The sequence below is a fragment of the Uranotaenia lowii genome, chromosome 1, assembly GCF_029784155.1.
Source record: "Uranotaenia lowii strain MFRU-FL chromosome 1, ASM2978415v1, whole genome shotgun sequence".
NCBI classification, from domain to species: Eukaryota; Metazoa; Arthropoda; class Insecta; order Diptera; family Culicidae; genus Uranotaenia; species Uranotaenia lowii.
In genome coordinates, this window is record NC_073691.1 from 31,060,474 (window position 1) to 31,087,524 (window position 27,051).

At 32.1% G+C, this 27,051-nt stretch overlaps 1 protein-coding gene across 5 annotated transcripts in view; it reads left to right on the forward strand.

Moving 5' to 3' along the window:
* LOC129745047 (fasciclin-1) overlaps nt 1-27,051 on the forward strand; it is a 599,740-nt gene that overhangs the window by 424,307 nt on the left and 148,382 nt on the right. For all 5 annotated transcript variants that reach the window (XM_055737873.1, XM_055737889.1, XM_055737896.1 and 2 more), the window contains one exon: nt 14,034-14,166. In XM_055737873.1, the coding sequence (XP_055593848.1) occupies nt 14,034-14,166 (133 nt within the window). The remainder of the gene's footprint in view (nt 1-14,033; nt 14,167-27,051) is intronic.

Below are 27,051 nucleotides of genomic sequence, written 5' to 3' on the forward strand. Positions count from 1 at the left end.
TTTCAATTATTTATTCGTAATTAAACTTCAAAAATTTAATTAAATTTGTGAATGATACAATTGGTTCATATTTTTCAATTCTGGGCTCATGAAATTTTCTTATGATTCAACTCTGCATATAAATTTAGGAGAAAAATTTTTGATCCAAATTTTGAAAATGATTTGAATTTCAAATATTTTCTTTTCATATTCCGAAATTATGAGTTTCGAGTATGGAAGATTCATCACAATTTAAATTGAAATGCAACACCAAGGTTTGAAGCAAGATTCTATACCAATGATGATGAACCATCAACTGGATATTTACTAGATATTTTTCCACCAGTTTCCGGGCTGGGCAAATGCAAGCAATTATATCCTAATACCTTGCGAAATTAGGGCATACTGTTGTTTTAAAATTTTCCCAAAGATCCGTCCAATATGCAGGAAAATTTTTGATTTATTTAATTGAAATCAAGAAAAAATACATGGAAAACTGTTTTTAATTTTTTTCAAAACACATCAGCAGATTCAGAATCATCAGAAGAATCAATTGTTGTAAAATTCAGGTTCTGGAATGAGATTTCGAAGTTTTGGAATCGAGATTGTTATACTATTGTTACTCTTGATTCATTTAAAAAGTTCATCAAAATTTGATTAGAAAATTCAAATTTTATGTTTAGTAAAAAACATTTCACTAGGCATTTTTGGACCTTCATGGAAGGGGTTTAACCCCCAAACCCACCCCCCCTCCCCCCATTCCTACGGCCATGAAAAAAATATATTGTTTTAAATAAGAATCGGAAATAAGATTTTGAATTCAATTTTTGAATTCGATATTTATTATCTGTTTAAAAACATTCCATTAGCTTTTTAACACGTTGAAGTTTCTGTTCAGATATACAAAAGATAATTTAAAATGTTTTGCATTCTCTGAGAAAGAATTAGAAAACAAATCGAATCAGAAAAATTTCCCGGGCCCCCGATGGCTTAACCCGACCCAAATGGTGATTTAACAGTATGGTGTGATCGGACAAATATCGTATGTTAAACGACTTGGAAAAAACTAAATTAAGTTTCAGATATTTGAAAAAAAAAATAGTTAAGATTTGAACATTCTTGTTGAGGAAGCTGAAGTTAAGATGCAAGAAAATAATTTTGAAAAGGCATTCAGCCATCAAATTAAATCGTTGTTTTCTCAAAATTTAGTTTGCATTACCGAATTTCTGTGTTTTTATGTGGAGAATTTATGTTCGAGGTTTGGAAAGAACATAAAGTTTTTGATTATAAAATTTAAAAAAAAACCAGCATACCTTATATGTGTTACCAATTCATTGCCGATGACTTTAACGTAAAATTTCAATCAAAAAGGCATAAAAAATTCACTTTTTTTGTCACACATTTTAATTTTTACATCTCACTCCTAATGTGCTTTTTCTCACTTTTCACTTCTCACGTTTAAAGTTGCATGTGTCAGGTCTCGTGTCCAAGGTCTCGCTCAGGGCTCAAGTCTCAGGACTCAGGCCTCAGGTCTTAGGTCTTAGGTTTTCAGGTACAAGTCTCAGACAAAGGGTCTCATCCTTCAGGTCTCATGTCTGCGGGATCATTTCTTAGATCACAGGGTGTTGGTCAAATACATTAAAAAATGCACAAGATATTATATTCCCTTTTTTCATCTTTATTTATCAATAACTCAAATATTTATCTTATATCTATATTAAAATGGAGACAATTTTTATTTAAACACCATCACGTATAAACGGACGGTCTTGATGAAGTGCAATTTTGTATCCAAGAGTTTTTCGAGTCAGAAATGGTTTATTCAATAGTTTCAAGGATCTCACTTTTTTCAATATGAGAGCCTTTTACAAAATAAACTTAAAATTGGACACAACTCGAACAATTGTAAGACGATGTTTATAAAATGTATTCACGAGCACGAAGAATTTAAGGACGTGTAGATGATGTTAAACATTTTTAACGATTTATTTAAATTTTCTAAGATATAAAAACAAAGTTTACCGAGTCAGCTAGTTTATTTAAAAATTATGCAATTCTTTTGTCTTACCTTCTATTAAAAAAATAAATAATAAAAATTGGGATTTTTTCCAAATCTTTTGAAAATCGTTTGTAAAAAATCCATACTTCTTAATTTTATTTCGTTGATTTGGTTGAGGAATGCATTGAGCATTGATTTTTAAAATGGGCTTGAGATATAGCTCAGTTGGCAAGTCTGTTGTCTCCTGAGCCTATATCCGCGAGTTCGAGCCCAAGAGTAAACATCGAACGCAGTTGTACCGGATAAGTTTTTCAATAACGATCCGCCAACTGCAACGTTGATAAAGTCGCGAACGCCATAATGATGGTAAAACGACTGTAATCGAAACAAAAAAAAATTGATTTTCAAAAAAAAATTTTACAAACTTTGGAAGTCTTGGTTATTACGTTCATTGAGTATTCCAATAAAACAAAGATGAACCATAGGCCCTAATTACGGTGTAAGCAGCAACTAAGATTAGTTCCAAGCATTATTGTCACCGATCATTCAAATGAAGCTTCAATAAAAAATTATTTCCGAAAAAACATGCCCACTTTTCACTCATATAATTTGGACCCCGCGCTTCACCCATTATCATCAATCAAGTTAGCCTTCGCTGGGCGAAAAATTATGGCATTACAAATTCTTACATCAAAATGAGCACCCCGGCGAGGACGACGACGACGCGTTATTAGTAGGTACCAACTTTTTGCTCATAATTTGCCAGTTGCCACGCTTGTTCCACGTGCGATGAGTTTGATCCTGTTGAATGGGAGTGCGTTGAAAAATTGCGGAAAACCGTGGAAAGGATGTGAATGGTGAAGTCTGGGCGCAGAAAATTTGTTTTTCTCGCTCAATTTCCCTGTAAATTATGCTCATTTCTCATCCAACGAACCCTAGTGGGGGTGGGAATTATTCGTCCTCCCCCCTTTCCTCATTACGTTAGCTCCCCGTTAAAGTCTTCGCGTTTTGAGTGAATATAATTAAAATGAACAAGCGCTTTCTAGTTAATTACCAGCCCAGAAAAGCAGACATTCGTTACAGTTCTTCTTTTTTCGTTCTTGGTCCGTTTGCTTTAGAAAAAGTGTTTTACATCATCACCCAAGCCGGGAGGGAAGAGTGCTGTCTTGAAGTAAGGGGGGATGGCACTGCGACACATTTCCATAATTAATGATTGTGAACGTTTAATTCCTTTCGCTTTGAACAAAGTTCCGCCAAATTGGACCGGGGTGCGTGGCGAAACGATTATCAAGTTTCAAGTTGTGTTGTGGATAATGTTTTCCACCACTTCCACTTGGAAGCGAAAAGCCACCGAGCCAAGCAGGGGTGATTTTGTCATCTCGCTTTCATCTGGTAACAAACTTAGTCAAAGGGATTACACTCTTCCTGGAAGTCTGAAACCGCAAAACCCAAAACCAAAAACGTGTCGCCCGTCATCGCTCGTTCTCGTTTCAAGCTGTGACAGTAACAATGGTGATCTCAAATTACACAAATAACGGGTTTTTGTTATTTTTTCGCTTTCTTTCATATCATCCCCCCTTTCCCAAACCTCTTCCCCTTCAGAAGGAGCTGCAATAGTGCCGGTCCAATTAGAGATGTTCTGGGCAGAGAAAATTGGCTGTTTTTCCGTTTTTCATTCTCAGATTGGTCACCAGAGAATCGACTGACATTGGCCATGCCAAAGGGGAATGACTGGAAATATGAGTCATCGCTATCATCATCGCCATCATCCCCCCCTTCTCGATGACATTCAAACAGACTAACGGCGGCGATTCATTCTAATGGACGAACGTGATGCCACTCGAAACCCGATTGTCGATGGTTCACTTTCAGGCAGGCTCGTCTTTTTCTTCCAACCAATCGACAAATGCGTCTCGTCCTTTTCTTTCGGGAAGATGACAATCTTCCTGATGCAGATGCTTCTTCCCCACCCTTCTACTCATACTCTGATTGAATCTGGCATGCAGTTTCGTCGTGCTGTGGGAAGCCAAACTTATCATCCCCCGACTACTGCTGTTACGGCTAGCGCGATGGCCATTTGTCATCGGAAATCACCATCAACCATGGTACAGTAGTGGGTAAATTTATCAAAAAGTTTTGTACAAAAGCATTGATTTGCATTGCACGGGTTACAAAAAAGTTGAAAATAAGTTAATTCCGACTAGTCTGAGTAAATTTCAACAAACGATAGTTATCATCAAGTGTTGTATATGAATAAAGTTGAATTAAGATAAATATTTCGTATTTCAAATTCAGGCACTAGAATTGAATGTTGTCTTTGCAGATGATTTTTTTTTCAAATTTATTAATGCACTGGAACATCAATCTCTTACAAGTGAATCTAATACTCATAATTGGCATACACTGGAATTTTTTGTCAAATTTTTCAAATATTCTGTTTTCGTAGTTCAGCTTTCTTGCAGATTCAAATGTTTTTTTATTTCGGTTCTGGGAGCAAATCTGGGAGTAAATTTGGGATTTTTTTGCCAAAATAACAAACATTTCAAGTTGCAGGGTAGTTGACCTGAGAAAGCTGGTCAACAGAATATTATATTGTGTGAAATTCTTTCAGCAACTTTAAACGGTCACTGATTATGGCTGAAACTTACCAACATACAAAAATCATTAACACTCATCACAAAAATATGAGTGCGGTTGTAGACATTTTTGAAAGTGGCGTTCTCTTAAGCCACAAATTCCAAATAAACTATGCAATGTTTATGTTTTCCCTCTTCGAAAGATACACATTGCTACTTAATATCAAAAAGATAGCTATCATGAGCAAATTCGATAAACTGAGGTGTGATGATAGAAAGGAATCACAGTTTATTACGTCTAAAGAAATTTATTCATAAAACTGTTCCACATGAAAGACCACAAAGAAATATTAGTCAGAAAACACCGAAACTCGGCATACCTTTAGTACCACTGGTTCAAATTTTACAAATTATGAATCTTTGATCTACCGAAATTGTTTTTTTTTTTTTTTTTAGAGTATACTTTCAATATCAAATTTATAAAAGTGGAGTTATGCTTGTACACTAAGGTGGCCAGAATTTATTCAGTACGTATCCGGGCTGGAAATATCCAAGGCAAGGTTAAAAAAACCTGGCAAAATTTGGGTATTTGATTTCAAAATTGAAGCCCCTAAATCCAGGCAATATCGAAAAAAAAATTCAAAAGCCAGAAATAACTCAACAAAAATCAAGAAAAAAAAAATTGATAAAAAAAAATATATAATTGAAACTTATCAAGAGATTTCAAATCGTATTTTAGGCTTTCAAAAAGTCTCTCATAATTATTTTTTTTAACTCGGTAAAAAAAAAACTCGTTTTTAGGTAAAAATAAAAAAAAAACATAACAATTTTTTTATTAATTTGTTGAATAAAGTGAATGAATCCGAGCATATTTCAATGAAATCCCACAACTTTGTCCAAATTTTGTTTTAAACATCCGGACAAACCCGGATAAAACCGGGCAATCTGGCAACCTTATTGTAAACGTAGCACACTCGTGGCAAGAAAAAAAAACGAGATATCTCGTGTTTTATCCGCAATGTGTTAAAATTACTGAAAGCGCAACTATAAAGGACGATGGCAAAATATGACTAGTTGTTATTAGAATTCCGTGAACATTCTATTTACGTTCCTGAATTCATATTTAAACACAAAAATAATGTATGCTGTATGAATTAAAAATGTCGTACGTTTTTTCATATTTAATGTTTTATTGAGAAAATAGAAATTCCATATCTGTAGGGGAGGAGCGGACTATGTGCGCATATTAAGAAGAATACTGATTTTCTCATATATTGCATCGAATACATGTACAAAAACTATATACACAAAAGCAGACATCTGTTTTCTATACATTGGAGTAATTTTTATGTTGAAATCTCCTCCAGTTTTTGAGAAATTGATTTTTTTTATAACTGTTGTCAAAATTGCCGAACCTCAAACCGTGCGGGCTAAATGCGCCTATTTTTGTTTTAGCTAAATTTATGTATTTTGATAATATTTCCGTATAACTTCATTGAAACTGCTAGAAAGTAATCATTTTCGTATGACAAAGCTGAAGTTTTATGCAAATCTAGTTCTTCTATTATTTTATAGAATAAAACAGAAGTTAGGGTTGCCATATTATGGAGGAAATTCATCCATAAGCAAAACTTTCTCAAATCTGTTTTGAGATCTTCGATTCTCTCGAAAGGTGTTAATTAGAGCTTGAACTCGAAGTTTTAATGATAAAAACCATATTTTTATTTTATTTAACCTGTTATTTAAGGGTAGCGGCATTTTACAAACATGATGGGGGCATACAAAAACACTCTCTTATTCCACTTTCCAATCATTATGAAACCATTATAATAGCTTAAATTCGTTTTACTTCTAAGGTTCATTATAATTTTATACAAAAACCACCCAACTTTTTGTTTTGAGCTTCTTTACGGATAATTTTAAAAGTCAAAATATTACATCAAAAGGTATCAAAACCTTGTATGAATTTTTAAATTTTTTGAGTTGGTTTATTCATAAAATTCTTTCTTGCCATATTTTCATAGCGTATTACCCTCAAAATGCATTGATAAGATATGTTGTCTTGCCAGCCATTTCGTCAAACGGCCGTAGGGTCATTCAACCCGATAGGCCCATTTAGGAAACCTTTCCCCTATGTAAACTTTTTGCAAAAAATTGTCTGGATTTTTCCAGCCCGGATATGTGCTGAAAAAAATTTGGCAACCTTATCTTAGACACATTGGACATCAATATATTGTCAATAATAATATAATTGTTTGAAAACACTCATCGGATTTCAAACTTCCCACTCGATTTTGCGACAATTAATTTGGAATTTGGCTGCATTATTTCAAGTATTTGGCTTGCATAAACAAATTTCTGCTAGATTTTAAAACTAATGATTCAAGGACTAGTATTTTAAATAATACTACCTGTCCTGGAAAACATCGTTTTACCTTCAGCTCAATAATGCGTTATTAATTATTAACTTTATCTATACGTTCTTTTCCATAGAAAAGAGATTCTCGAAACTATTGGGCAAACCATTTCTAACCCGAAAACCCTTGGATACCAAATTTCACGTATATGCATGATGGTACTACAAAGAAAACCCCTTCATATTAACGTATGAGATGTTCACTATGATAAAGTCGATTAACGAAGCGTCATTTATAATGATTTCTTTTGTTGAAAACAATACCGAAAAACATTGAACAAGAATTTATGATTCATAGATTATTTAAATTCTAATTAATCCAGAATTTTCGAATATTTTCCTTGAGTTCCAGTTATGTCACTGGAATAAGATTTCTCGTTCGCATGAAAGGAAATTCCAATATCAAAACAACGCCATCATAGTTAGTAATCGTTCTCGAAAATTTAACTCCAGCATCAAATAAAAAAAAGAGTCTTAAAAAAATAATTGTCGGCCTAAGAAACAAAAAATAATTACCGGGATCCTCGCGATGGAAACTTCTCTAAGACAATCAAGACACAAACAACATTTGCAAAAAAGATTGTTTAAATTTGACTTTTTAGTGAATGACTTTTTTCCGCTCCTTTTAAATTTGGAAGTTTATGAAAAATTAGTTCTTTTACGTATTGTATGGTTCAGAGGAGAAAAAATGTTTTAACAATTTTTTCTATGATGAATACTTTACAGCAGTACACAAAATTATAAGAGGATTTTAAATTTATTAATTTGAAAAAATGATAGACTCATATATATTTTTCAGTGTAAAACACTCAATGTTGTTTTAAGAACTCGGAACGCAAAACCTATAATATTGATCAAAGTTTCTATTTAACCTATAAAATTTAAGTTCAAATAAATTCTTCTTTCCTTAAAATTTTTGAGAAACTCGATCGGCGTGTAGTTTGTTTTTTTCTCAGACATGTGTTCTACCCATTTTATTTCCATCATCAAAATTTAAAGAAACCAAAAGCGAATACGAATACGATAAATTTATAAAAATTTTAAAGCAAAATAACTCAATACATAGAATCTTTACCAAAAACAGAAAAACTACAAAATAAATCATCAATATGACCTGTTTTAGTGTTCACGAGTGCATATCAGCGAAGCGACGCACACAGCAGTATTTTACCCCAAATCCTGGCCAAAACCTCGAAATTAAAATTTAGAATAATCTTATTATTTTAAGGTTTTTCAGTTGTAAGATAGTTGGTGCATATTAGTATTGTTGATTTTAAAACATCGGTATAGTGAGTTCGTAATGGTAAAACTTGAAACAGATGTATCAAAATTATAAATTTTGTCTTCCAAAATTTGGCGAAAACACGCACCATTACAGGCTGCGTAACACGCAGAATAATGTGAATATGAAACATAATTTTTTCTACAAATCTTCAGTTTTAAAATGACCAATAAATTGTGGCTAAAATTGCGATTATTTCTTGATAAACACATATTGTAGAGAAGCTGAACACAATAGTGCTATGTTTTTTGAACAAACCTATATAATTTTTTTTTACAAATTAGTGTTGAAGTTTATATTCCGGGCTCCACCGGGAAAAATTTCATCTATCACACGAATGCTTCTAACTTCCTTAAATATGTCCAAAAGAAAAATCGTGCGCATACTTGCATACTCGAGCTATTATCAATATTGAAATTTGAAAATTTGAGCGTTTTTTTTCTCAGATAGCGAGCATGTCACTTTGTGTTAAAAAAAGGTTTTTTATTAGGTTTGATTTGTTTGTTTAAAAAATGGTATTTTTTTTCATTTCTGATAGTTTATGGGCTGGTTTGCTTCGAATTCGCTTGAAACCACAATTTTATAAGGGTACAAATTTCGGTGCAAAGTTGGGCTGAAATTTCGGTTAAAAATGAGTTGTGTATACTTGAAAACAACGAAAAAAATATTTTTAATTATTTTACAGAGAAAAACAGATTTTGGCCAACTTATTCCATGGAGTTCTCCTATGTGCGATGCCTTTAAAGTTGAATTTCTCGCCACTGTAGATGGAGTACACTCTTAGGTCTCTTTATCTGTTTTTTTTTTCTCAAAGTCCTTGTTGCTCCTGTAAATCTTTGGATTGTTTACAATTTTTAACCCACTTCTGAAATTTCTCCAGAAAGTTGAAATTTTACAAATTGGAGTCATTTTGAGGCGTTCAGCGGCATTTAACAGTAGTAAGTTTCGTTAAAAATGTGGGATTTTCTTGGTTCCAAAACCGCTGTTAAAGGATTTTACACGATGCAAGCCTAATTACTTTACGAAAATTTGCAAGTCGTATTTCAGGAAAGTCAAACAATCCCATTTTAGAACATCGTCGAAATGAAAAAAAAAAAACAGTTTTTTTATTGATTCTTCGAAATCTTGTTTGCAAACATATTGGAAAAGTGTTTAAATAATGAAGATCATCTTTTCTTGTGAATGTACCACCTTTCTTCTTAAATGGATGTTAGCTAAGGTTGCCAGGTTGCCCGGATTTATCTGGACATGCCAAGATTTTCGACACAAAATTTGAGGAAAGGCCCGATTTCCCGGATTTCTTTAGAAAAAAAAACCAGGATTTTTTCACTTTTTTTTGTGAAATCTAACTAAAAACTCAAATTGAATTATTATATTTTTTCTTGTTTACGTTTGAAAGGATTTTTTTATGAAAAGTTTCATCCAAACAACCATGACTTGTGTTTTGAAAGCCTAAAATACGATTTAAAATCTGCTGATGTGATCTGACGAAACAACATTGAACATTTTTTAATCACATGTCCGGATTTTGACAGGTTTTTGGATTAAATTGCCTGGATTTCTCCGGTCCGGATACGCCTTAAAAAATTTTTAAAACCTTGATACAAACTACGAAAAGAAGAAACATTTAAAAAAGGTCTAAAAAAAAGAGTCATTATTATTGAGTTTATTTCAATGCAAATGTTAAAAATATTCATTGCTTATTTAACCGTACAATTCTGATAGCACGAGAATGCCAAATTTTTTTTTCAGCACAAATTCAGGACCGACAAATCCGGGCAATTTTTTTTAAAACCTGGCAAAATCCGAGTTGAAATTGTCGATAAAAAATTTGCCAATACCCGCAGAATTTGGTGAAAGGCAAGAAAATTACTCAACAAAAGAAAAACTCGAAAACTACATTTTTCCATCAAAACTTATCAGCAGATTAAATATCGTATTTAGGCTTCCAAAAAACCTTTTATGATTATTTTTATAAACCTGCTAGAAAAATTTCGTTCTGGACGCAAAAATAAGACATTTTTCTAACCCAGTTTTTTTTTCTGTATGGTTTGGTTAATAAAGCATTTTGGAAGCATAATTGACGATGGAAAATTCCTTTAGTTAACTTTTTTGTGTCCCAATCAGAAATTTTAAAAAACAAACTAAAGCCAAAAATCTTAAAATGTCAAAAAGAAAAAGAAATATACCTACTGAATGACTAATTACAGATAAGACCAGAGTTAAAATCCCGAGATTTTAAATTCTAGAACTGATGAATTGATGATACTAACGAAATGGGGAAGAAAAATTGAAATGTTGACTCGTTTTCCTCACGTGGGCTAAAATATTATTTCCTTTCGATCCTATAAATAAATTAAACAAATAAAAATTCAACCATATAAATTTAAAGAAAATGTCGTGAAGCGTATTTCAGATATTAAAAATTATTGTGAAATTAACAACATTTTTTACTGTCGGTAGATGATTGCAATATCAAAGTTATCTTAAAATAATTTCATAATATCTTGTTCAAAATATCCTTTCGAAAATAAATACCATGTGGCTGAACATGAAATAGGCAATACCAAATTGATAAGTTCAATTCAAATTTGTTATCTAGTGTTTGGACCTCAAGCAAATTTTTGAAAAAAAAGAGCTTTAAGAAGCTTTAAAAGTTTTTATCAAGAATCGCAAATTGTTTTTTATTCTATACAAACTAGCATTCAAAGTTGAAATAAACATTCAGCTACGGTTTAAAAAAAAACATTTTCATAGATTTGAATTACGTACACAAAATAATTATCTAATCTCAAAGATCTGATGTGTAAAAAGTATAATGAGTATTGAAAAAATGTAACATGTTAAAATTTTGATTTAAATTGTTTCTAAATAGTCTCATTCGTGAGAATTTCGCTTTACAATAAACATTTTGACTTAAAAATGATATGAGATAAGAATGGAAAATAAGTTAGATTAACATTTCTATTCAGAATTACGAAGAAGATTTTACATTGAATATAATCCTTTCTAATAAATTAGTTTTAAACCAACATATTTCCGCTAACTGAATTGTCTTTCTGTATGTCTGTTTCCCAAAGACTCGAAAACTACTGAACCGATGAATGTGAAATTTGCATCGTTAGAGCTTTGGGGTTGGAGATCGTTCTAAAATACCATCAAACGTCTCCGAAAGAAGGAAGCTCCCATACAAAATAATTAAAAATTTTCACAATTAGACCAATTTTAGAAAACTACTGAACCGATCAACGAGAAATTTGTAGCCGTTTTCGAGACCGGAAGTGATTTTTTTTATACTTCAAAACTCCTTCAAATTCAGAAACGTGGGGTCCCCATACAAATCAATAAAAATTTGACACAGTTTGAACAATTTTCGGGAACTACTGAACCATGAAATTTTTTGTGTAGACGTTTTCGAGATCTGGAATGGTTTCTATTATACTTTCAAACCCCTCCAAATCCAAAACGTGAGGGCTCCCATACAAAATTTTCAAAATTTCAACAATCCTCGTAGAATTTTTGTTAAAAATTGATAAACGTTGGCGTTTTGATTTAATGAAATGATTTATTGAATTGACAAATAAGTTTTATCTAAATTCGATGATATATTGTATTGATATATTGCGTTGTTGATCCTTCCTACTTTTTCACCTATTGAAATCGTACGTTGATAATGCTAGCGATTCAAAATCTCTTGCTCTTCCATGGCCAGTATTAGTCCCGGAGACGAAACAAAAAAAATCAGTTTCAATCTTATAGGAATCGAGTATTTGGGAAGCAATAAATTTTGTTTAACTAGAATGATTGTTCATTGAAAAGAAATAAGTTGTTTTCAGATAAAATGATTCCATTTTTTTTATTTTGTCTTACGGTTTCTGTAAAATCATCTTATTTAGCAATTGGAATTGAGTTTTCTTTCTTTGTTGATTTCCTATGATCTTATCAAACAAAGAAAGCTGAAACACATTTTAATTGAAAAATTTCATTATACCTTCTTATTTGTTTATTTTAGTTTTTCAAAGATGGTATGCAAAAAGAGATACTATTGGCTATTCATTGGATAATTTTTGTTTGCTTATGAAAAATTTTGAGTTCAGAAAAAATCCAAGTTTAGCGGCATTTTAGCTTCTTCACAAATATTTTAGGTGAATTTAATAAATTTTTACCTTCGATGAATGGAATTTCCTAAATTGTTTTCGAAGAAAATTCATATGCTTTCTTTTCAAATTTTAAATTTGAAACTTGCAGGTGTATCATCTGATTTCAACAATCTTTACAGTACTGTTAAACGTGGCACGTGAACCAGCCAGCGGGAAACACATCCCTGTACATTTGATGATCTCCAAGTGGGGACGACGACAGTGCCATTCCTACCATCAAAAAAGCCAAAGCCAAAGAAAGTTTCCGTTTACTGAAACCGGAAGGGGGGGATGGAAGAAACCCCGGAAAAATCTGCTATCATCATCCTGCCTATCCAGGCGATTTTCTCGCAAACACATTCGAGGGGACATCCGTCTGTCTTAACCTTAACTCATGAAAAAATACAAGAAAAAAAGACGAAAGAATCTGACTCACGACATTTTCACTCCTTCTCCCTACAAACAGCTGCCAGCGCAGAAAGAATCCAAAAGTTGCAAAGAGTTTTTGATAAAGAAAATTTATAGCTTCAAGTGTATGTTGGTGTATGTGGGTGTGTGTGAGTGAGTGAGTGTGCCTGAATGGTTGTTTTCCCGGAGCCTTTTCATTACTCAGCAGGGTATGAATTTGATTTCACTTATTTTCATTCTTTTTTTTTGTCTGTTTCCCTTCCTTTGAACTCTTGGCGCCCAGTTAGGGTGTTGTTTTCCAATTTTCCTCATATTGGAAAAGTTACAACGGCACTCCGTTGTTTGGGGTATGACTTGTTGGATTAAATTATGGTGGCGTTTCTCCCTAGTAGTTACTTGTGATTGTTTTAAATTTATTTTCAACATTTTTTAAAACTTTAAATGACACTGAACTTTAGAATGTTTTTCTTGCCTTTAAAATTCTGAAAATGATCTAATTTTTTGAAAAAAGTTTATATGTTTACAAATTGACTGATTCGTTTTTCTTATTTTGAGAGAAAAGTAGCTCCCAATATGGCGACCGTCGTTTTTGATTGGTGTCGTTACTTTTGGGCTTCTGAACCGGCAGGATACCGGAAACATTCCCTCGTTCAGTTCAGGATCATGAATCATAACCGTGTGTATTGTTTTTATTGGGTGCTCAGCGATTGGCATGCGGCTTTATCGCTCTCGAGGAACCATGATTTGTGATTTTGTCTGGATGGAAGTTGTTTTTGATTTATGGCTGTTCCTCGAGATTGCGGGACACCCTTTTATCGGCTTTTTTCAACCGTTTGTCATCAATCGTGCTACAATAGGTTTGGAATGGGTTTGTAATTGAGTTATCACTCATAGAAAATCAGTTTCTTTTTGAACAAAGTCTTAGTATTTATTAAGATTGTTTAAATTGAAATTCCAAGGATGAAAAATGAAAAATTGCAAAAATCCAACGAACTTTCATCACATGGAGAAAAGTGGAAACTGGTATTTAAATAAAGCAATAAGTCTACCCTCTTTCAACATCTCTCCAATTTCACTCTTGCATCTAAGATTTTCCATCTTGAACTTCCTTTGAATAGGATTGACAATTTATTCCACTTTCTTTAGCATCATCGTCGTTGTCGCATTTCAGCTAACCTTTTGCTGGCATTTTTCTTACATTTTTCTTTCGTTTTTTCCTACCTTTTCGTTGCAGTTCTACGATTTAATTCAGGGCAATCCTATAGCGTCGGCCGCTCTGAAGCTAAGAGCGTTGACGATTTTTGCCCCAACGAATCAGGCCTTCCAACGATACCAAGGCAACCGGACCATTGTGCTGTACCATATCTGTGAGTATCAACGGGGAAATGGAGGAGGATTCTAGGTTTGAAAAAATAATTTTATAAATAATAGAATTGAAATTTTTTTTTAACTAAAGAGTAATTATAAAGTTTTGTCGAATTTTAAATTTCTTATAAAACAAAGGAATTCACAAATTGATTTAAACTTCAATCCAGGAAGATCAATTCATATTGTAATGGATTCTCATTTGATTTCTAGAGAACTTAATGCTCTTAAAATTTGAATTTGTCTACTAATCTAAACCATAAATATCGCATCATAAACTTAAACATTTTTATCGCACCATTGCTTTGAGGCCTTGCAATCATGAACCTTCTGATAATTTAAAAAAAAATGGACTTTTTTTGGTTTTTGTTGGATATTCATAAAAACATGTTAAAAGTTTCTAAAGAGAAAGTAACATTATTGTCATAAGATATTCTGGAATTTCAATCTTTTTCTGTTTGTATTCTTAGATTTTAACGTTCTCGTATTATTTATCTCTTATTCATAAAAGAAGAACTTATGAAACTGCTGTAAAAAAAACTGGAGGAGACTATTTGATTTTCGTCTATCTTTTAATTTTGTATCCGTTCATTAGAAAAAAAACTTTTTTGTTCTATTTTAATATTTTCTTTTAACGGTCATTCACAAGCTTATTTCAGAATCAAATTCAATTTTTAAAATGAAAAACAAAAACATTACTCTTAAACTTCTCAGGATTATGAAAAATTAACAAAATTTATTGATAGTATTTTCGAGGCGTAATTACCAAAAAAATGATTTAAAATATTTTGGCGAACTGAATTATTATCGGGAAACAAGGCGAATTTTTTTCGCATGATTTTCAACATCAATCTTGATATTATCGATTCCCCGAAATTTTAACTTGGTTGGTTTCATTCCTTCACAAAAAAAAAAGTTCCACTGACTGTATGTTTGAGTCAAGACCCATTTCTGGGTCACTATTGAAAAAATTGAATTACTGTCTTTGGTCACATTTTGCCTACCACCATTTATTTTGTTGTAATGGCGTTTGGAAGTTTTTGAATGTTGATCAGATCTGAGTGAAACCATAACAAACAACCCCACGGGAAAACAAATCTGACTCTGAACCTTTTTATTATACTTAAATCTTTCAAGGATTCAGATTTTTCTTGAAATTCCAGCAACAAAGATTCAATGTATGAATATTGAAATTTTTTTTGAAAAACGTGTTTAGCGTTTTACATTTAACACACTTAAATTTATTTTTTATTTCTGTTTCAAGTTTTGTTTTATGAACCGATTTATTTATAAACATGATAATGAATCAAACTTTTAAATATTGATTCCCAATTTGACTTCCAAATCTACTTTTGAAGTGTGCTTGGGAGTTCTAGAGATGATCGTTATTCATCAGGACTTTAGTTGGGATTGATATCCAAAACTGAGGTGAAAACTCAGATCTATCTTTTAAGTTCGTCAAACAGATAAAAGCATGTATGGAAAAAACTTGATTATTGATTTTCCGAACTTAAGCTGTAAATTCGGATTGATTAAAAGTTGGTAAATTTAAATATCAAATTTGTTCTAATTTTAATTTTTTTCCCGTTTTGTAAGGGATTTATTATTTAGGTTTAATGAAATAACCTTTCAAATCAGAAATTATAAATTAAGAAGAAGATTCATCTTACTAAATCAGCAACCAAAAGTCGCATCTAAATAAACAATCTTTAAAATCGCTTTAACAAATTTCGATATTCATTGGAAGAAACAAAAACTCTTGTTCAAAAGTCATCTAGTAAAAAGTTATTTTTTTCGCCTCCAGGACCCTGTCGTTTGGAAATGTTTAGAATTTAAAAAACGGCATCTCTGAAGAGAAGACTTGTTGAACGTACTTTTCACAAATGAAAAATTGATCGGTGTTATATTTCTTTTATTTGTGAACAAAATACATCAACAAATTTTGAAAATTTTACTACGAATCCTACTTCAAATTTTAAATTTTTACTTTTTCAAGCTTAAATGTTCTATGATTTTTTCATATATAAATCATAATTCCAAACATTTTGATGCAAAAAAAAACTAAACAAAAATTTCGACAAAAGGTAAAAATTTGGAAAAAATTTTCAAAATTATCCATAAAAACTTGTTAGAAATAGCTGCTTAAATGATTGAAAAAGCTAAAAAAAAAATTACAAAAACTCTGTTGAGAATTTTTTTTTCTTTTTATCATTTCTATTGAAAACATATTGCCGTTTTGAGTTAAGGGAAGAAAGTTACAATTTATTCATTCAACATATTGTGTTTAACACAAATTCATTTGCACATACATATTTGGATGTGGTTCTGAAGAAAAAAAAATTCCAAGACTTTGAGTTTTGATGATTATAAATTTTTTTGAAGTACTGTGCAGTGTTTTTTTGAAAAAAAAAACCTTCTTTCTATGAGAGAGCAATGTTATTTAAATGTTTTTTTTTTTAAATAATTGTTATCTTTTAACATCATGTTTTGATATAAAAAATGCTTCAACGTATATTCAATTACAAAAATCATCGTTAAAATTCACAACTTGTTTGCTGAACTTTAAAAAAGCCTTTTTTTTCCTTTAAATTCTAATTTCAATAGGATTTTCGAATTTCACTTCGCACTCTATTTTGTCAAGATCATAACTTTTCCTAGAAATCTGACAGAATTCTGACCGACAAAAAAGAAGTGAGAATATCGAGACATTCTGTATTTTATTACTTAGTTCTTAAAAAATCTTTGCAACCCAGTAGAGCCTCCTCACTTTTCAAGTTTTCGAGTTAAAAAACCAATTTTATGGTTTTCTCTAAGGGAGAAATATAATAATGCTAAATGATGAATTTGTTACTATTCCCCAACTCAATATTTTATTTCGTTTTCATTGGAACTGATAAAATAGAATACACCTTCTTAACAGTGTTTTTCTTTTTAAATTTTTTACTGTTGTCAGTTGATTTTACAGTTGTTTCTAAAGTTTTTTATTTTACAATTTTCCTTGAAATTTAAACTTTTTTTCTTAAACATATGTTTCAAATCTTTCTTATCAAAATGTTTGGAGATATATTTGAAGCAGTCGTAGTACATCTGAGCTTAAAATGGGACTTTTTGATATTTTAACAAATTATTGTTAGAAAAAGCTTTCAGAATTTATTCCTAAATCTTCTAATAAAATTATATCTAAACCAAGGTTGCCAGTTTTTTAGCACGTTTTTCGAGCCAAGTTTGGGCAATTTTGTATGTAAGATCCAGGCATGTGATCACAAACTGACGCGCAAAAATCAAGAAAATTATCGAGCAAATCTAGCCAAAACCCGGAAATAACTAAAAAAAAATAAAAAAAATCCTCCCGATCCATCGAAAATTGATAAAGCGAAACTTCAGAGCATTCTTAATGATGGTCCTCTTGATCCAACGAAAATTCATAAAGTGAACCTTAATATTGGCCCTCCTGATCTAATGAAAATTCATGAAGTGAACTTTCAGAACACTCTTAATTTTGGTCCTTCTGATCCAACGAAAATTCATAAAGTGAACCTTAAAAACTCTCTTAATGTTGGTCCTCCCGATCCAACAATATTCATCATAAGAACAGTCAGAACATTCATTACGCTGGTCCTCCCAATTCAAATAAATTATAAAGTTCACCTTCATTACACTATTTTCATGATGGTCCTCCCGATCCAATAAAAATTTATTAAGTGAACCTTCAAAACACTCTTAATGTTGGTTCTCCCGATCCAACGAAAATTCATAAAGGGATTCTCCAGAACACTCTTCTTGTTGGTCTTCACGATCCAATAAAAATCATAAAGTAAACCTTCAAAACTCTTTTCATGTTGGTCCTCTCCATCCAACGAAATTCGTAAAAGAACCTTCTGAACACTCTTCAGAACACCCTTTATGTTGGTCCTTCCAATCCATCGATATTCATAAAGTCAACCTCCAGAACACTTTTCATGTTGGTCCTCCCGATCCAAGGAAATTCGTGAAAAGAACCTTTACAACCCTCTTAATATTAGTCTTCCCGATCCAACAAAATTCATCAAGTGCACCTTCTTAACACTTTAAGTTAGTCCACCCGATTCAATGAAATTTGGAAATAAAATCTTCAGAACACTCTTCATGTTGGTCCTCCTGATCCAAATAAAAAATAATTATTAAGTGAACCTTCAAAATACTCTTTATGGTGGTCCTTCTGATCCAACAAAAAATTCTTAAATTCAACCTTAAGAACACTCTAAATGATGGTCCTCCCGATCCAACAATATTCATCATGTGAACAGGCAGAACATTCATTATGCTGGTCCTCCCAATCTAACAAAATTCATAAAGTTCACCTTCTTTACACTTTTTTCATGATGGTTCTCCCGATCCAACAAAAATTTATTAAGTGAACCTTCATAACGCTCTTTATGTTGGTCCTCCCGATCCAACGAAAATTCTTAAAGTGATTCTCCAGAGCACTCTTCTTGTTGGTCTTCACGATCCAATAAAATTCATAAAGTGAACCTTCAGAACTCTCTTCATGTTGGTCCTAACGATTCAACGAAAGTCATAAGGTGAACCTTCAAAACTCTCTTCATGTTGGTCCTCTCCATCCAACGAAATTCGTAAAAAAAAACCTTCTGAACACTTTTCATATTGTTCCTCCTGATCCAACGAAACTACATTAAGTGAACCTTCAGAACACCCTTAATGTTGGTCCTTCCAATCCATCGATATTCATAAAGTCAACCTTCAGAACACTTTTCATGTTGGTCCTCCCGATCCAACGAAATTTGTGAAAAGAACCTTCAGAACCCTCTTAATGTTGGTCTTCCCGATCGAAGACAATTCAACAAATGCACCAACCATCAACCATTTTTATGTAAGTCCTCCCGATTCAATGAAATTCGGAAATAGAACCTTTGGAACACTCTTCATGTTGGTTCTCCTGATCCAAAAAAAAAAATATTTAGTGAACCTTTAAAACACTCTTCATGTTGGTCCTCCCGATCCAACACAAAATTCTTAAATTGAGTCTTCAGAACACTCTATATGTTGGTCCTCCCGATCCATAAAAATTAATCAAGTGCACCTTTTAAACACTTTTTATGTTGGTCAGGTTTGGATCAGGAGGACCACCATGAAAAATGTTCTGAAGGTTCACTTGATAAATTTTTGTTGGATCAGGAGGACAAACATGAAGAGATTTCTGAAGATTCTATTCCAGAATTTCATTGAATCGGGAATGAAATTCTGAAATAGAACCTTCAGAAAACTCTTCATGTTGGTCACTGTGAGAACACTCTTCATGGTGGTCCTCCTGATAAAAAAAAATTAAGTGAACCTTGAGAACACTCTTCATGGTGGTCCTCTTGATAAAATTAAAATTTTTAAGTGATCCTTCAAAACACTCTTCATGGTGGTCCTTCTGATCCAACAAAAAATTCTTAAATTCAATTTCAAGAATTTTTAGTTGAACACTCTAAACGTTGGTCCTCTCGATCCAACAATATACATCATGTGAACAGTCAGAAAATTCATCATGTTGGTCCTCCCAATCCAACAAAATTTAGCCCCGTAAACAAATTATGCAAATGAGATAATTGAGCGAATAGATTATAGGAGGACGAGCTAGTTTTCAGTTTTATTGCAGTATATAAAGGTGCCATGTGATCAGTTGCAGTTGAATATTGGTTGAGTCCGAAAAAAGTGCGAAAAAACTGTGTATTGTATCGTCGTCTGGTGGTTCAAATCAACAAATTTAAATCGAGGTTTATTTTTCCACTGTAAAAAGTTTCCTTTGATGGTCAATTTGTGTTAAGTTAGAAATGAAGAGTGTATGCGAAAAAAATGTTACACTTTGACTACATGGATGGAAATTGATCAAATTTTCAGGAAAGCTACCTTGTAAAGGAATGTGTACGTGTAAAAAATGTTATGACAATCTGTCAAGTGGTTTTGAGGATAGTGTCAAATACTGAAGTTTATTGACAAATTTCTTGGGCAGAATTGAAAAAAAAATTCAGAAAAGTTCCAGTGGGAAACCCAAAAAACAGCTGGAAATCAACTATTCGACCAGAATTTCCATGGTGAATCGTTTATGAAGCTCTAGAGAATCTAATAGTGAGCTAAAATTTGAATTAAAGTACAGACGATTGATTCCATGAAGTGAGAGGAATATGAGGGGTTTTTTCAAGCTCAATTCGAAAATATGAATTGAGGAAGTGATGAAAAAGTCAAATTTTTCTAACTGACTTATAAATAGGCATGACATCGTTTAAACAAGGTAGAAAAGCTATCCATCGATAAAATAAACTGATTATGGTGTCATAATTTTTGAACTGCTTGTAGGGAATATATATTAAAAAATTTCCTAATGAACAGCAAAACGAACTTTTCAGCGGGCACCTGACAGGATTTCAGAAACCATCAATTATTAAAATAAAATCAAATTTGGGGTCGATATAACTGACTGAAGATGGCCATTGCAAGTTTTTATCAACGTGTTGGATTAAGCAGGAATATATGCTTGGATAATGTTTAGATGAGGAAATAACAGGTGAAAAGATATCAAGGAAAGAAATTTATTTGAACTTCCTGAAGAGCTTGCATCTGAATTAATAAAATCGAATGACCAATCCCAAGATAAAAAAAAATAAAAAAAAAATAAAAAAAAAAGATGCAGAGACATCAACAACTTCAAAAACCATTCCTAACTGCAGCAAATGGTGTTAGATTGGACAGCGCCAGGACAAGAAATCCAAAACTTTTTGTAATAAATGTAGAAAATCTTTTTGCGGAAAGAGCACTCACAGAAAAAAATATATTTGCACTAGCTGTGCTCAATAACAACATATGTGCTTGATCGAACTTGAGCTGAATACCGACTTTTTTGTTTCAGAATTTAAATTTTTTTAACTTTGAATGTCTTTTTTTTTGTTCAGTTTAAAAAAATAACAGTCATACTTCGCTTATCGGGATCATTTAGTGGAAAGAATCTCCGTATCTACAGGTATAATATATTTTAAAAGACGTAGAGTTGATACTCACAATTTTGACAGGAGCTAGTTTTGGACAGATTTTAAATAAACGTCTTATTTTTCTATTTGGTTGCTCAAGCTGCATATGTTCATAGCCAAAGTCCGAAAAGGTTCAATTTGCGGTCCTTTTGGTGTTAAAGAATCTAGAAGTGATCTGAACTTTCTTATTATTTTTGCAATCATTGAAATCGTACTTGATTGTAATTTAAAGTTTCCACCGAATCAGAATGAATAGTCAAATTCTGTTTATTCACGATTCCACTTAAAAAAATCGATAAAATAAACCTAGCAGGAATCAAGCTGATAGCCATTTTCGGTTCCTGGCGGTAAGGAGGAAATCAAAAGAAAGCTACACCCAAAATTCAGCCTCTGTGCCAATGGCGTGTAGTCAATTTCATAGCATCATTGGTACAAGAAGATAACGCGACCGGCACTGATTCGATTTGCGCCCACCGGCATTAACCTCCCAGCGTAACCGAATTGCGTATGTCTGAATGAAACAAAATAAAAACGTTTTCGCGTCCCTCCCAATCGCATCACAAGCCGAAGAAGGATGGAAATAAATACCGGCCAACACCAGGCAGCCAGTGAACCGAGCACTGTGCGTGTGAATGTAGCAAAAGCAACAACAAAAACATCCTTCTAATTCAATCAACCGGCAAACACGGCTAAGCTGTACGTGTGTATGTAGCAAAAGCAACAACAAAAACATTCCTTCAATTCACCGGCAAAGCTGCCCGGCTTTAGCAGCTGTGTATATGTAGCGTGTGTATGTAATAGCAGGCAGTAAGCAAAGCACAGTTCTCATTCAATGGGTTTCCCGTTCCTTCACTCCCGTTCCCTTTCCCGTTTCCATCTTAAGACAAAGGAATGCATTGAAAGGAGGCCAAACGCCGGGAAGCCGCCGTTGTACGTTTTTTGTGATTGATCGGTAACAGAAAGCCTATGACAAATATACCTCGTCCTGCATGAAGCGTGAATAGTACACTGGTTAGAATGTCGGACTGGCAAGACGCTACAATTGGTGATGTGAGATCGATTCTCACTACAGCGCTGTGGTTTTAATTTTTATTTTCTTGTTTCTGGGATGAATTATCCAATAGGAAGGAAATCCCATAAAATGTTTTTCTTGTTTCGCTTGAATGTAGTGGTCATCATTTTGATTGGGAGCCGAGTCCTTATGCCAGTTACGGTTTTTCAAACATACCGTCTTCGGCACAGTGCACATTTCAGAGCATTATCGGCACAGAGATGTGCTAAAAAGGCATTGGATTTTTGCAACCTCTTCTATGGGTGTATCTCATCGATCGCTCCGAATCTGATGAAGAAAAAGAAACCGACTCCAACTTTCGATTGAATCGCGTGGAAAACCAATTCACGGAAATGCAACTCATCGTGACAGGATGTAAATTACTTTTGAACAAGGAACTCGGTAAATGGAAATTGACTTTTATCGGCTTTTTGCTTTTTTGCTTTTTCTTCCTTCGGATATTTAAATATGGTGATTAAAGTGTTCAGGAAAGTTCAATTCGTTCCAAAAATTTTCCTTAATTTTTTTTTAATGATGTTGATAAAAGTTTTGAAATCCGTTGAAATCAAAATATTTTCATTGGATTATAAACAAATTTGATTAAAATTCGACAAAAGATCACAATCATTTTAACATAAAAAAAAACTCAAATAAATTTAAAACTGAACTTTTCATGTACACAGCCGTCTGTCAAGAAATTTGTTTCCGTTTGCATCCATTAATGGTTTTTCTCTCTTTGAAAAGTCTCAGCTCGCAATTGAAAGCCCAACTCAACTTATTCAGCTGGATCGATGTCGATGTCGATGTATCGGAAATCTAAATACAGTGAGTTTTCTCAACTCAACAAGCAAATGAAAACTTTCCCGAAGGATTTAGTCCGGGCTATGTTTTTCCTGTAGCTTTTGTTTTTTTTTTTAAACTATGGATGGCAAATCGAATCAATCGAATGAGGTAAGCAACGCTGAACTTTTTAAGTACTTGAAGCGAGGAAAAGGCACTTTCAGTTCAATCCGAGGAAATGACTTGATAGTTTTTTTTTCTCCGTTTCCATTGGAACTTCGAAGCGGATTTGAGCAAGTCATTTGGATGCAATAACAACAGTTTCTATGACAGAAAAGCAGCTTTTCGAAGAGTTTGTTGATAGAAAACTTCTGTCGATAAAAGTATTTGAGTTGAGCGGACAAATTGCAGCGGTGATTTAATGGAATCGATTTAATGCTGACTAATTTGATTTCCAACCTTTGAAATTAATCAAACGCCATTCCCAAATTTCTGGCAGAAAAATGTGTTCGCCTCAATTATTCCATCGCCAGGAATGATCTACAGTCAACAAATTTGCAGCAACATGCTGCATACTTTCCTCTTTTCCTCGATACGGTCCAACACTTTCGTCTAACCAGGGCAAAGAGTGCGAGGAGTCGAGGAGCATTGAAATTTATGAGCTTTAAGCCAAGAACCTCAAAATGTGATAAAATTTGCAACATCATAAACCACGATCCTAGCTGGAGCTAGAAAGTCTAGGGCAACGGATATGAAGAAGTGCACCGATGCGAAACCAGAAAGCTACACTTTACGAGTGTTTTCCTTCATGTTTCTGGATTTGCAATCAAACGGGGTGTCTAAAGGAAAATTCAACAGTTTTCTCAACCAAATTTTAATTTTAAATTTAAAATATTCAGAGGAAATTTTTGAGTACAATAAATGGTTTCAATTTAAAAAATTTCAAGATCTTTTTTTTTAAATGAAGTTTAAATTTTCCGAAACACTCTGTTGCCAGATGCAAATGGGGGTTTCACTCATAGAGGAAGGTAGCTGGCACTCACAGTTCCAAATCTGCCTCTGTAGTTATAGTGTAACTTTTCGTTGAGATTGCCTTTCCGGGTCCCAGCGAAGCAAAAGTGCCAAGCACAAGGCAAGGATCCGGATTCTTCAAGGAAACCATGCCGCCGCCAGGACATTCTTGAGGAGTCGGGAAAGTGTGAAAAAAGCAGGTGGAAGGAAAGTGCAATTCTACACGATCATGTGAGCTTTCCACAATTCTACAAGTTTGCCGGCATATATGGGAAGTAGCTGCTTGCTCTAGACTTGGATGCGTTTGATTCGTTCTTTTTTCACTGAGATTTTTTTTTGTTTTATTTTACACTCCCCCAACTTCCGGCTTTTTTCAAGTGGTGGAGCTTTTTTTACATCCAATTCAGAGCTCTGCTTCTGAAGCTTATAGATTCTTGGAATAAACAAAAAAACTAACAGGAGATTCTCGAGACAAGTGAGCAAAGCAGTGCTGACAGACTTAAAAATTTTGATAAAATTGACAAAAATGACAAAAATGACAAAAATGACAAAAATGACAAAAATGACAAAAATGACAAAAATGACAAAAATGACAAAAATGACAAAAATGACAAAAATGACAAAAATGACAAAAATGACAAAAATGACAAAAATGACAAAAATGACAAAAATGACAAAAATGACAAAAATGACAAAAATGACAAAAATGACAAAAATGACAAAAATGACAAAAATGACAAAAATGACAAAAATGACAAAAATGACAAAAATGACAAAAATGACAAAAATGACAAAAATGACAAAAATGACAAAAATGACAAAAATGACAAAAATGACAAAAATGACAAAAATGACAAAAATGACAAAAATGACAAAAATGTCAAAATGTCAAAAATGACAAAAATGACAAAAATGACAAAAATGACAAAAATGACAAAAATGACAAAAATGACAAAAATGACAAAAATGACAAAAATGACAAAAATGACAAAAATGACAAAAATGACAAAAATGACAAAAATGACAAAAATGACAAAAATGACAAAAATGACAAAAATGACAAAAATGACAAAAATGACAAAAATGACAAAAATGACAAAAATGACAAAAATGACAAAAATGACAAAAATGACAAAAATGACAAAAATGACAAAAATGACAAAAATGACAAAAATGACAAAAATGACAAAAATGACAAAAATGACAAAAATGACAAAAATGACAAAAATGACAAAAATGACAAAAATGACAAAAATGACAAAAATGACAAAAATGACAAAAATGACAAAAATGACAAAAATGACAAAAATGACAAAAATGACAAAAATGACAAAAATGACAAAAATGACAAAAATGACAAAAATGACAAAAATGACAAAAATGACAAAAATGACAAAAATGACAAAAATGACAAAAATGACAAAAATGACAAAAATGACAAAAATGACAAAAATGACAAAAATGACAAAAATGACAAAAATGACAAAAATGACAAAAATGACAAAAATGACAAAAATGACAAAAATGACAAAAATGACAAAAATGACAAAAATGACAAAAATGACAAAAATGACAAAAATGACAAAAATGACAAAAATGACAAAAATGACAAAAATGACAAAAATGACAAAAATGACAAAAATGACAAAAATGACAAAAATGACAAAAATGACAAAAATGACAAAAATGACAAAAATGACAAAAATGACAAAAATGACAAAAATGACAAAAATGACAAAAATGACAAAAATGACAAAAATGACAAAAATGACAAAAATGACAAAAATGACAAAAATGACAAAAATGACAAAAATGACAAAAATGACAAAAATGACAAAAATGACAAAAATGACAAAAATGACAAAAATGACAAAAATGACAAAAATGACAAAAATTACAAAAATGACAAAAATGACAAAAATGACAAAAATGACAAAAATGACAAAAATGACAAAAATGACAAAAATGACAAAAATGACAAAAATGACAAAAATGACAAAAATGACAAAAATGACAAAAATGACAAAAATGAAAAAAATGACAAAAATGACAAAAATGACAAAAATGACAAAAATGACAAAAATGACAAAAATGACAAAAATGACAAAAATGACAAAAATGACAAAAATGACAAAAATGACAAAAATGACAAAAATGACAAAAATGACAAAAATGACAAAAATGACAAAAATGACAAAAATGACAAAAATGACAAAAATGACAAAAATGACAAAAATGACAAAAATGACAAAAATGACAAAAATGACAAAAATGACAAAAATGACAAAAATGACAAAAATGACAAAAATGACAAAAATGACAAAAATGACAAAAATGACAAAAATGACAAAAATGACAAAAATGACAAAAATGACAAAAATGACAAAAATGACAAAAATGACAAAAATGACAAAAATGACAAAAATGACAAAAATGACAAAAATGACAAAAATGACAAAAATGACAAAAATGACAAAAATGACAAAAATGACAAAAATGACAAAAATGACAAAAATGACAAAAATGACAAAAATGACAAAAATGACAAAAATGACAAAAATGACAAAAATGACAAAAATGACAAAAATGACAAAAATGACAAAAATGACAAAAATGACAAAAATGACAAAAATGACAAAAATGACAAAAATGACAAAAATGACAAAAATGACAAAAATGACAAAAATGACAAAAATGACAAAAATGACAAAAATGACAAAAATGACAAAAATGACAAAAATGACAAAAATGACAAAAATGACAAAAATGACAAAAATGACAAAAATGACAAAAATGACAAAAATGACAAAAATGACAAAAATGACAAAAATGACAAAAATGACAAAAATGACAAAAATGACAAAAATGACAAAAATGACAAAAATGACAAAAATGACAAAAATGACAAAAATGACAAAAATGACAAAAATGACAAAAATGACAAAAATGACAAAAATGACAAAAATGACAAAAATGACAAAAATGACAAAAATGACAAAAATGACAAAAATGACAAAAATGACAAAAATGACAAAAAT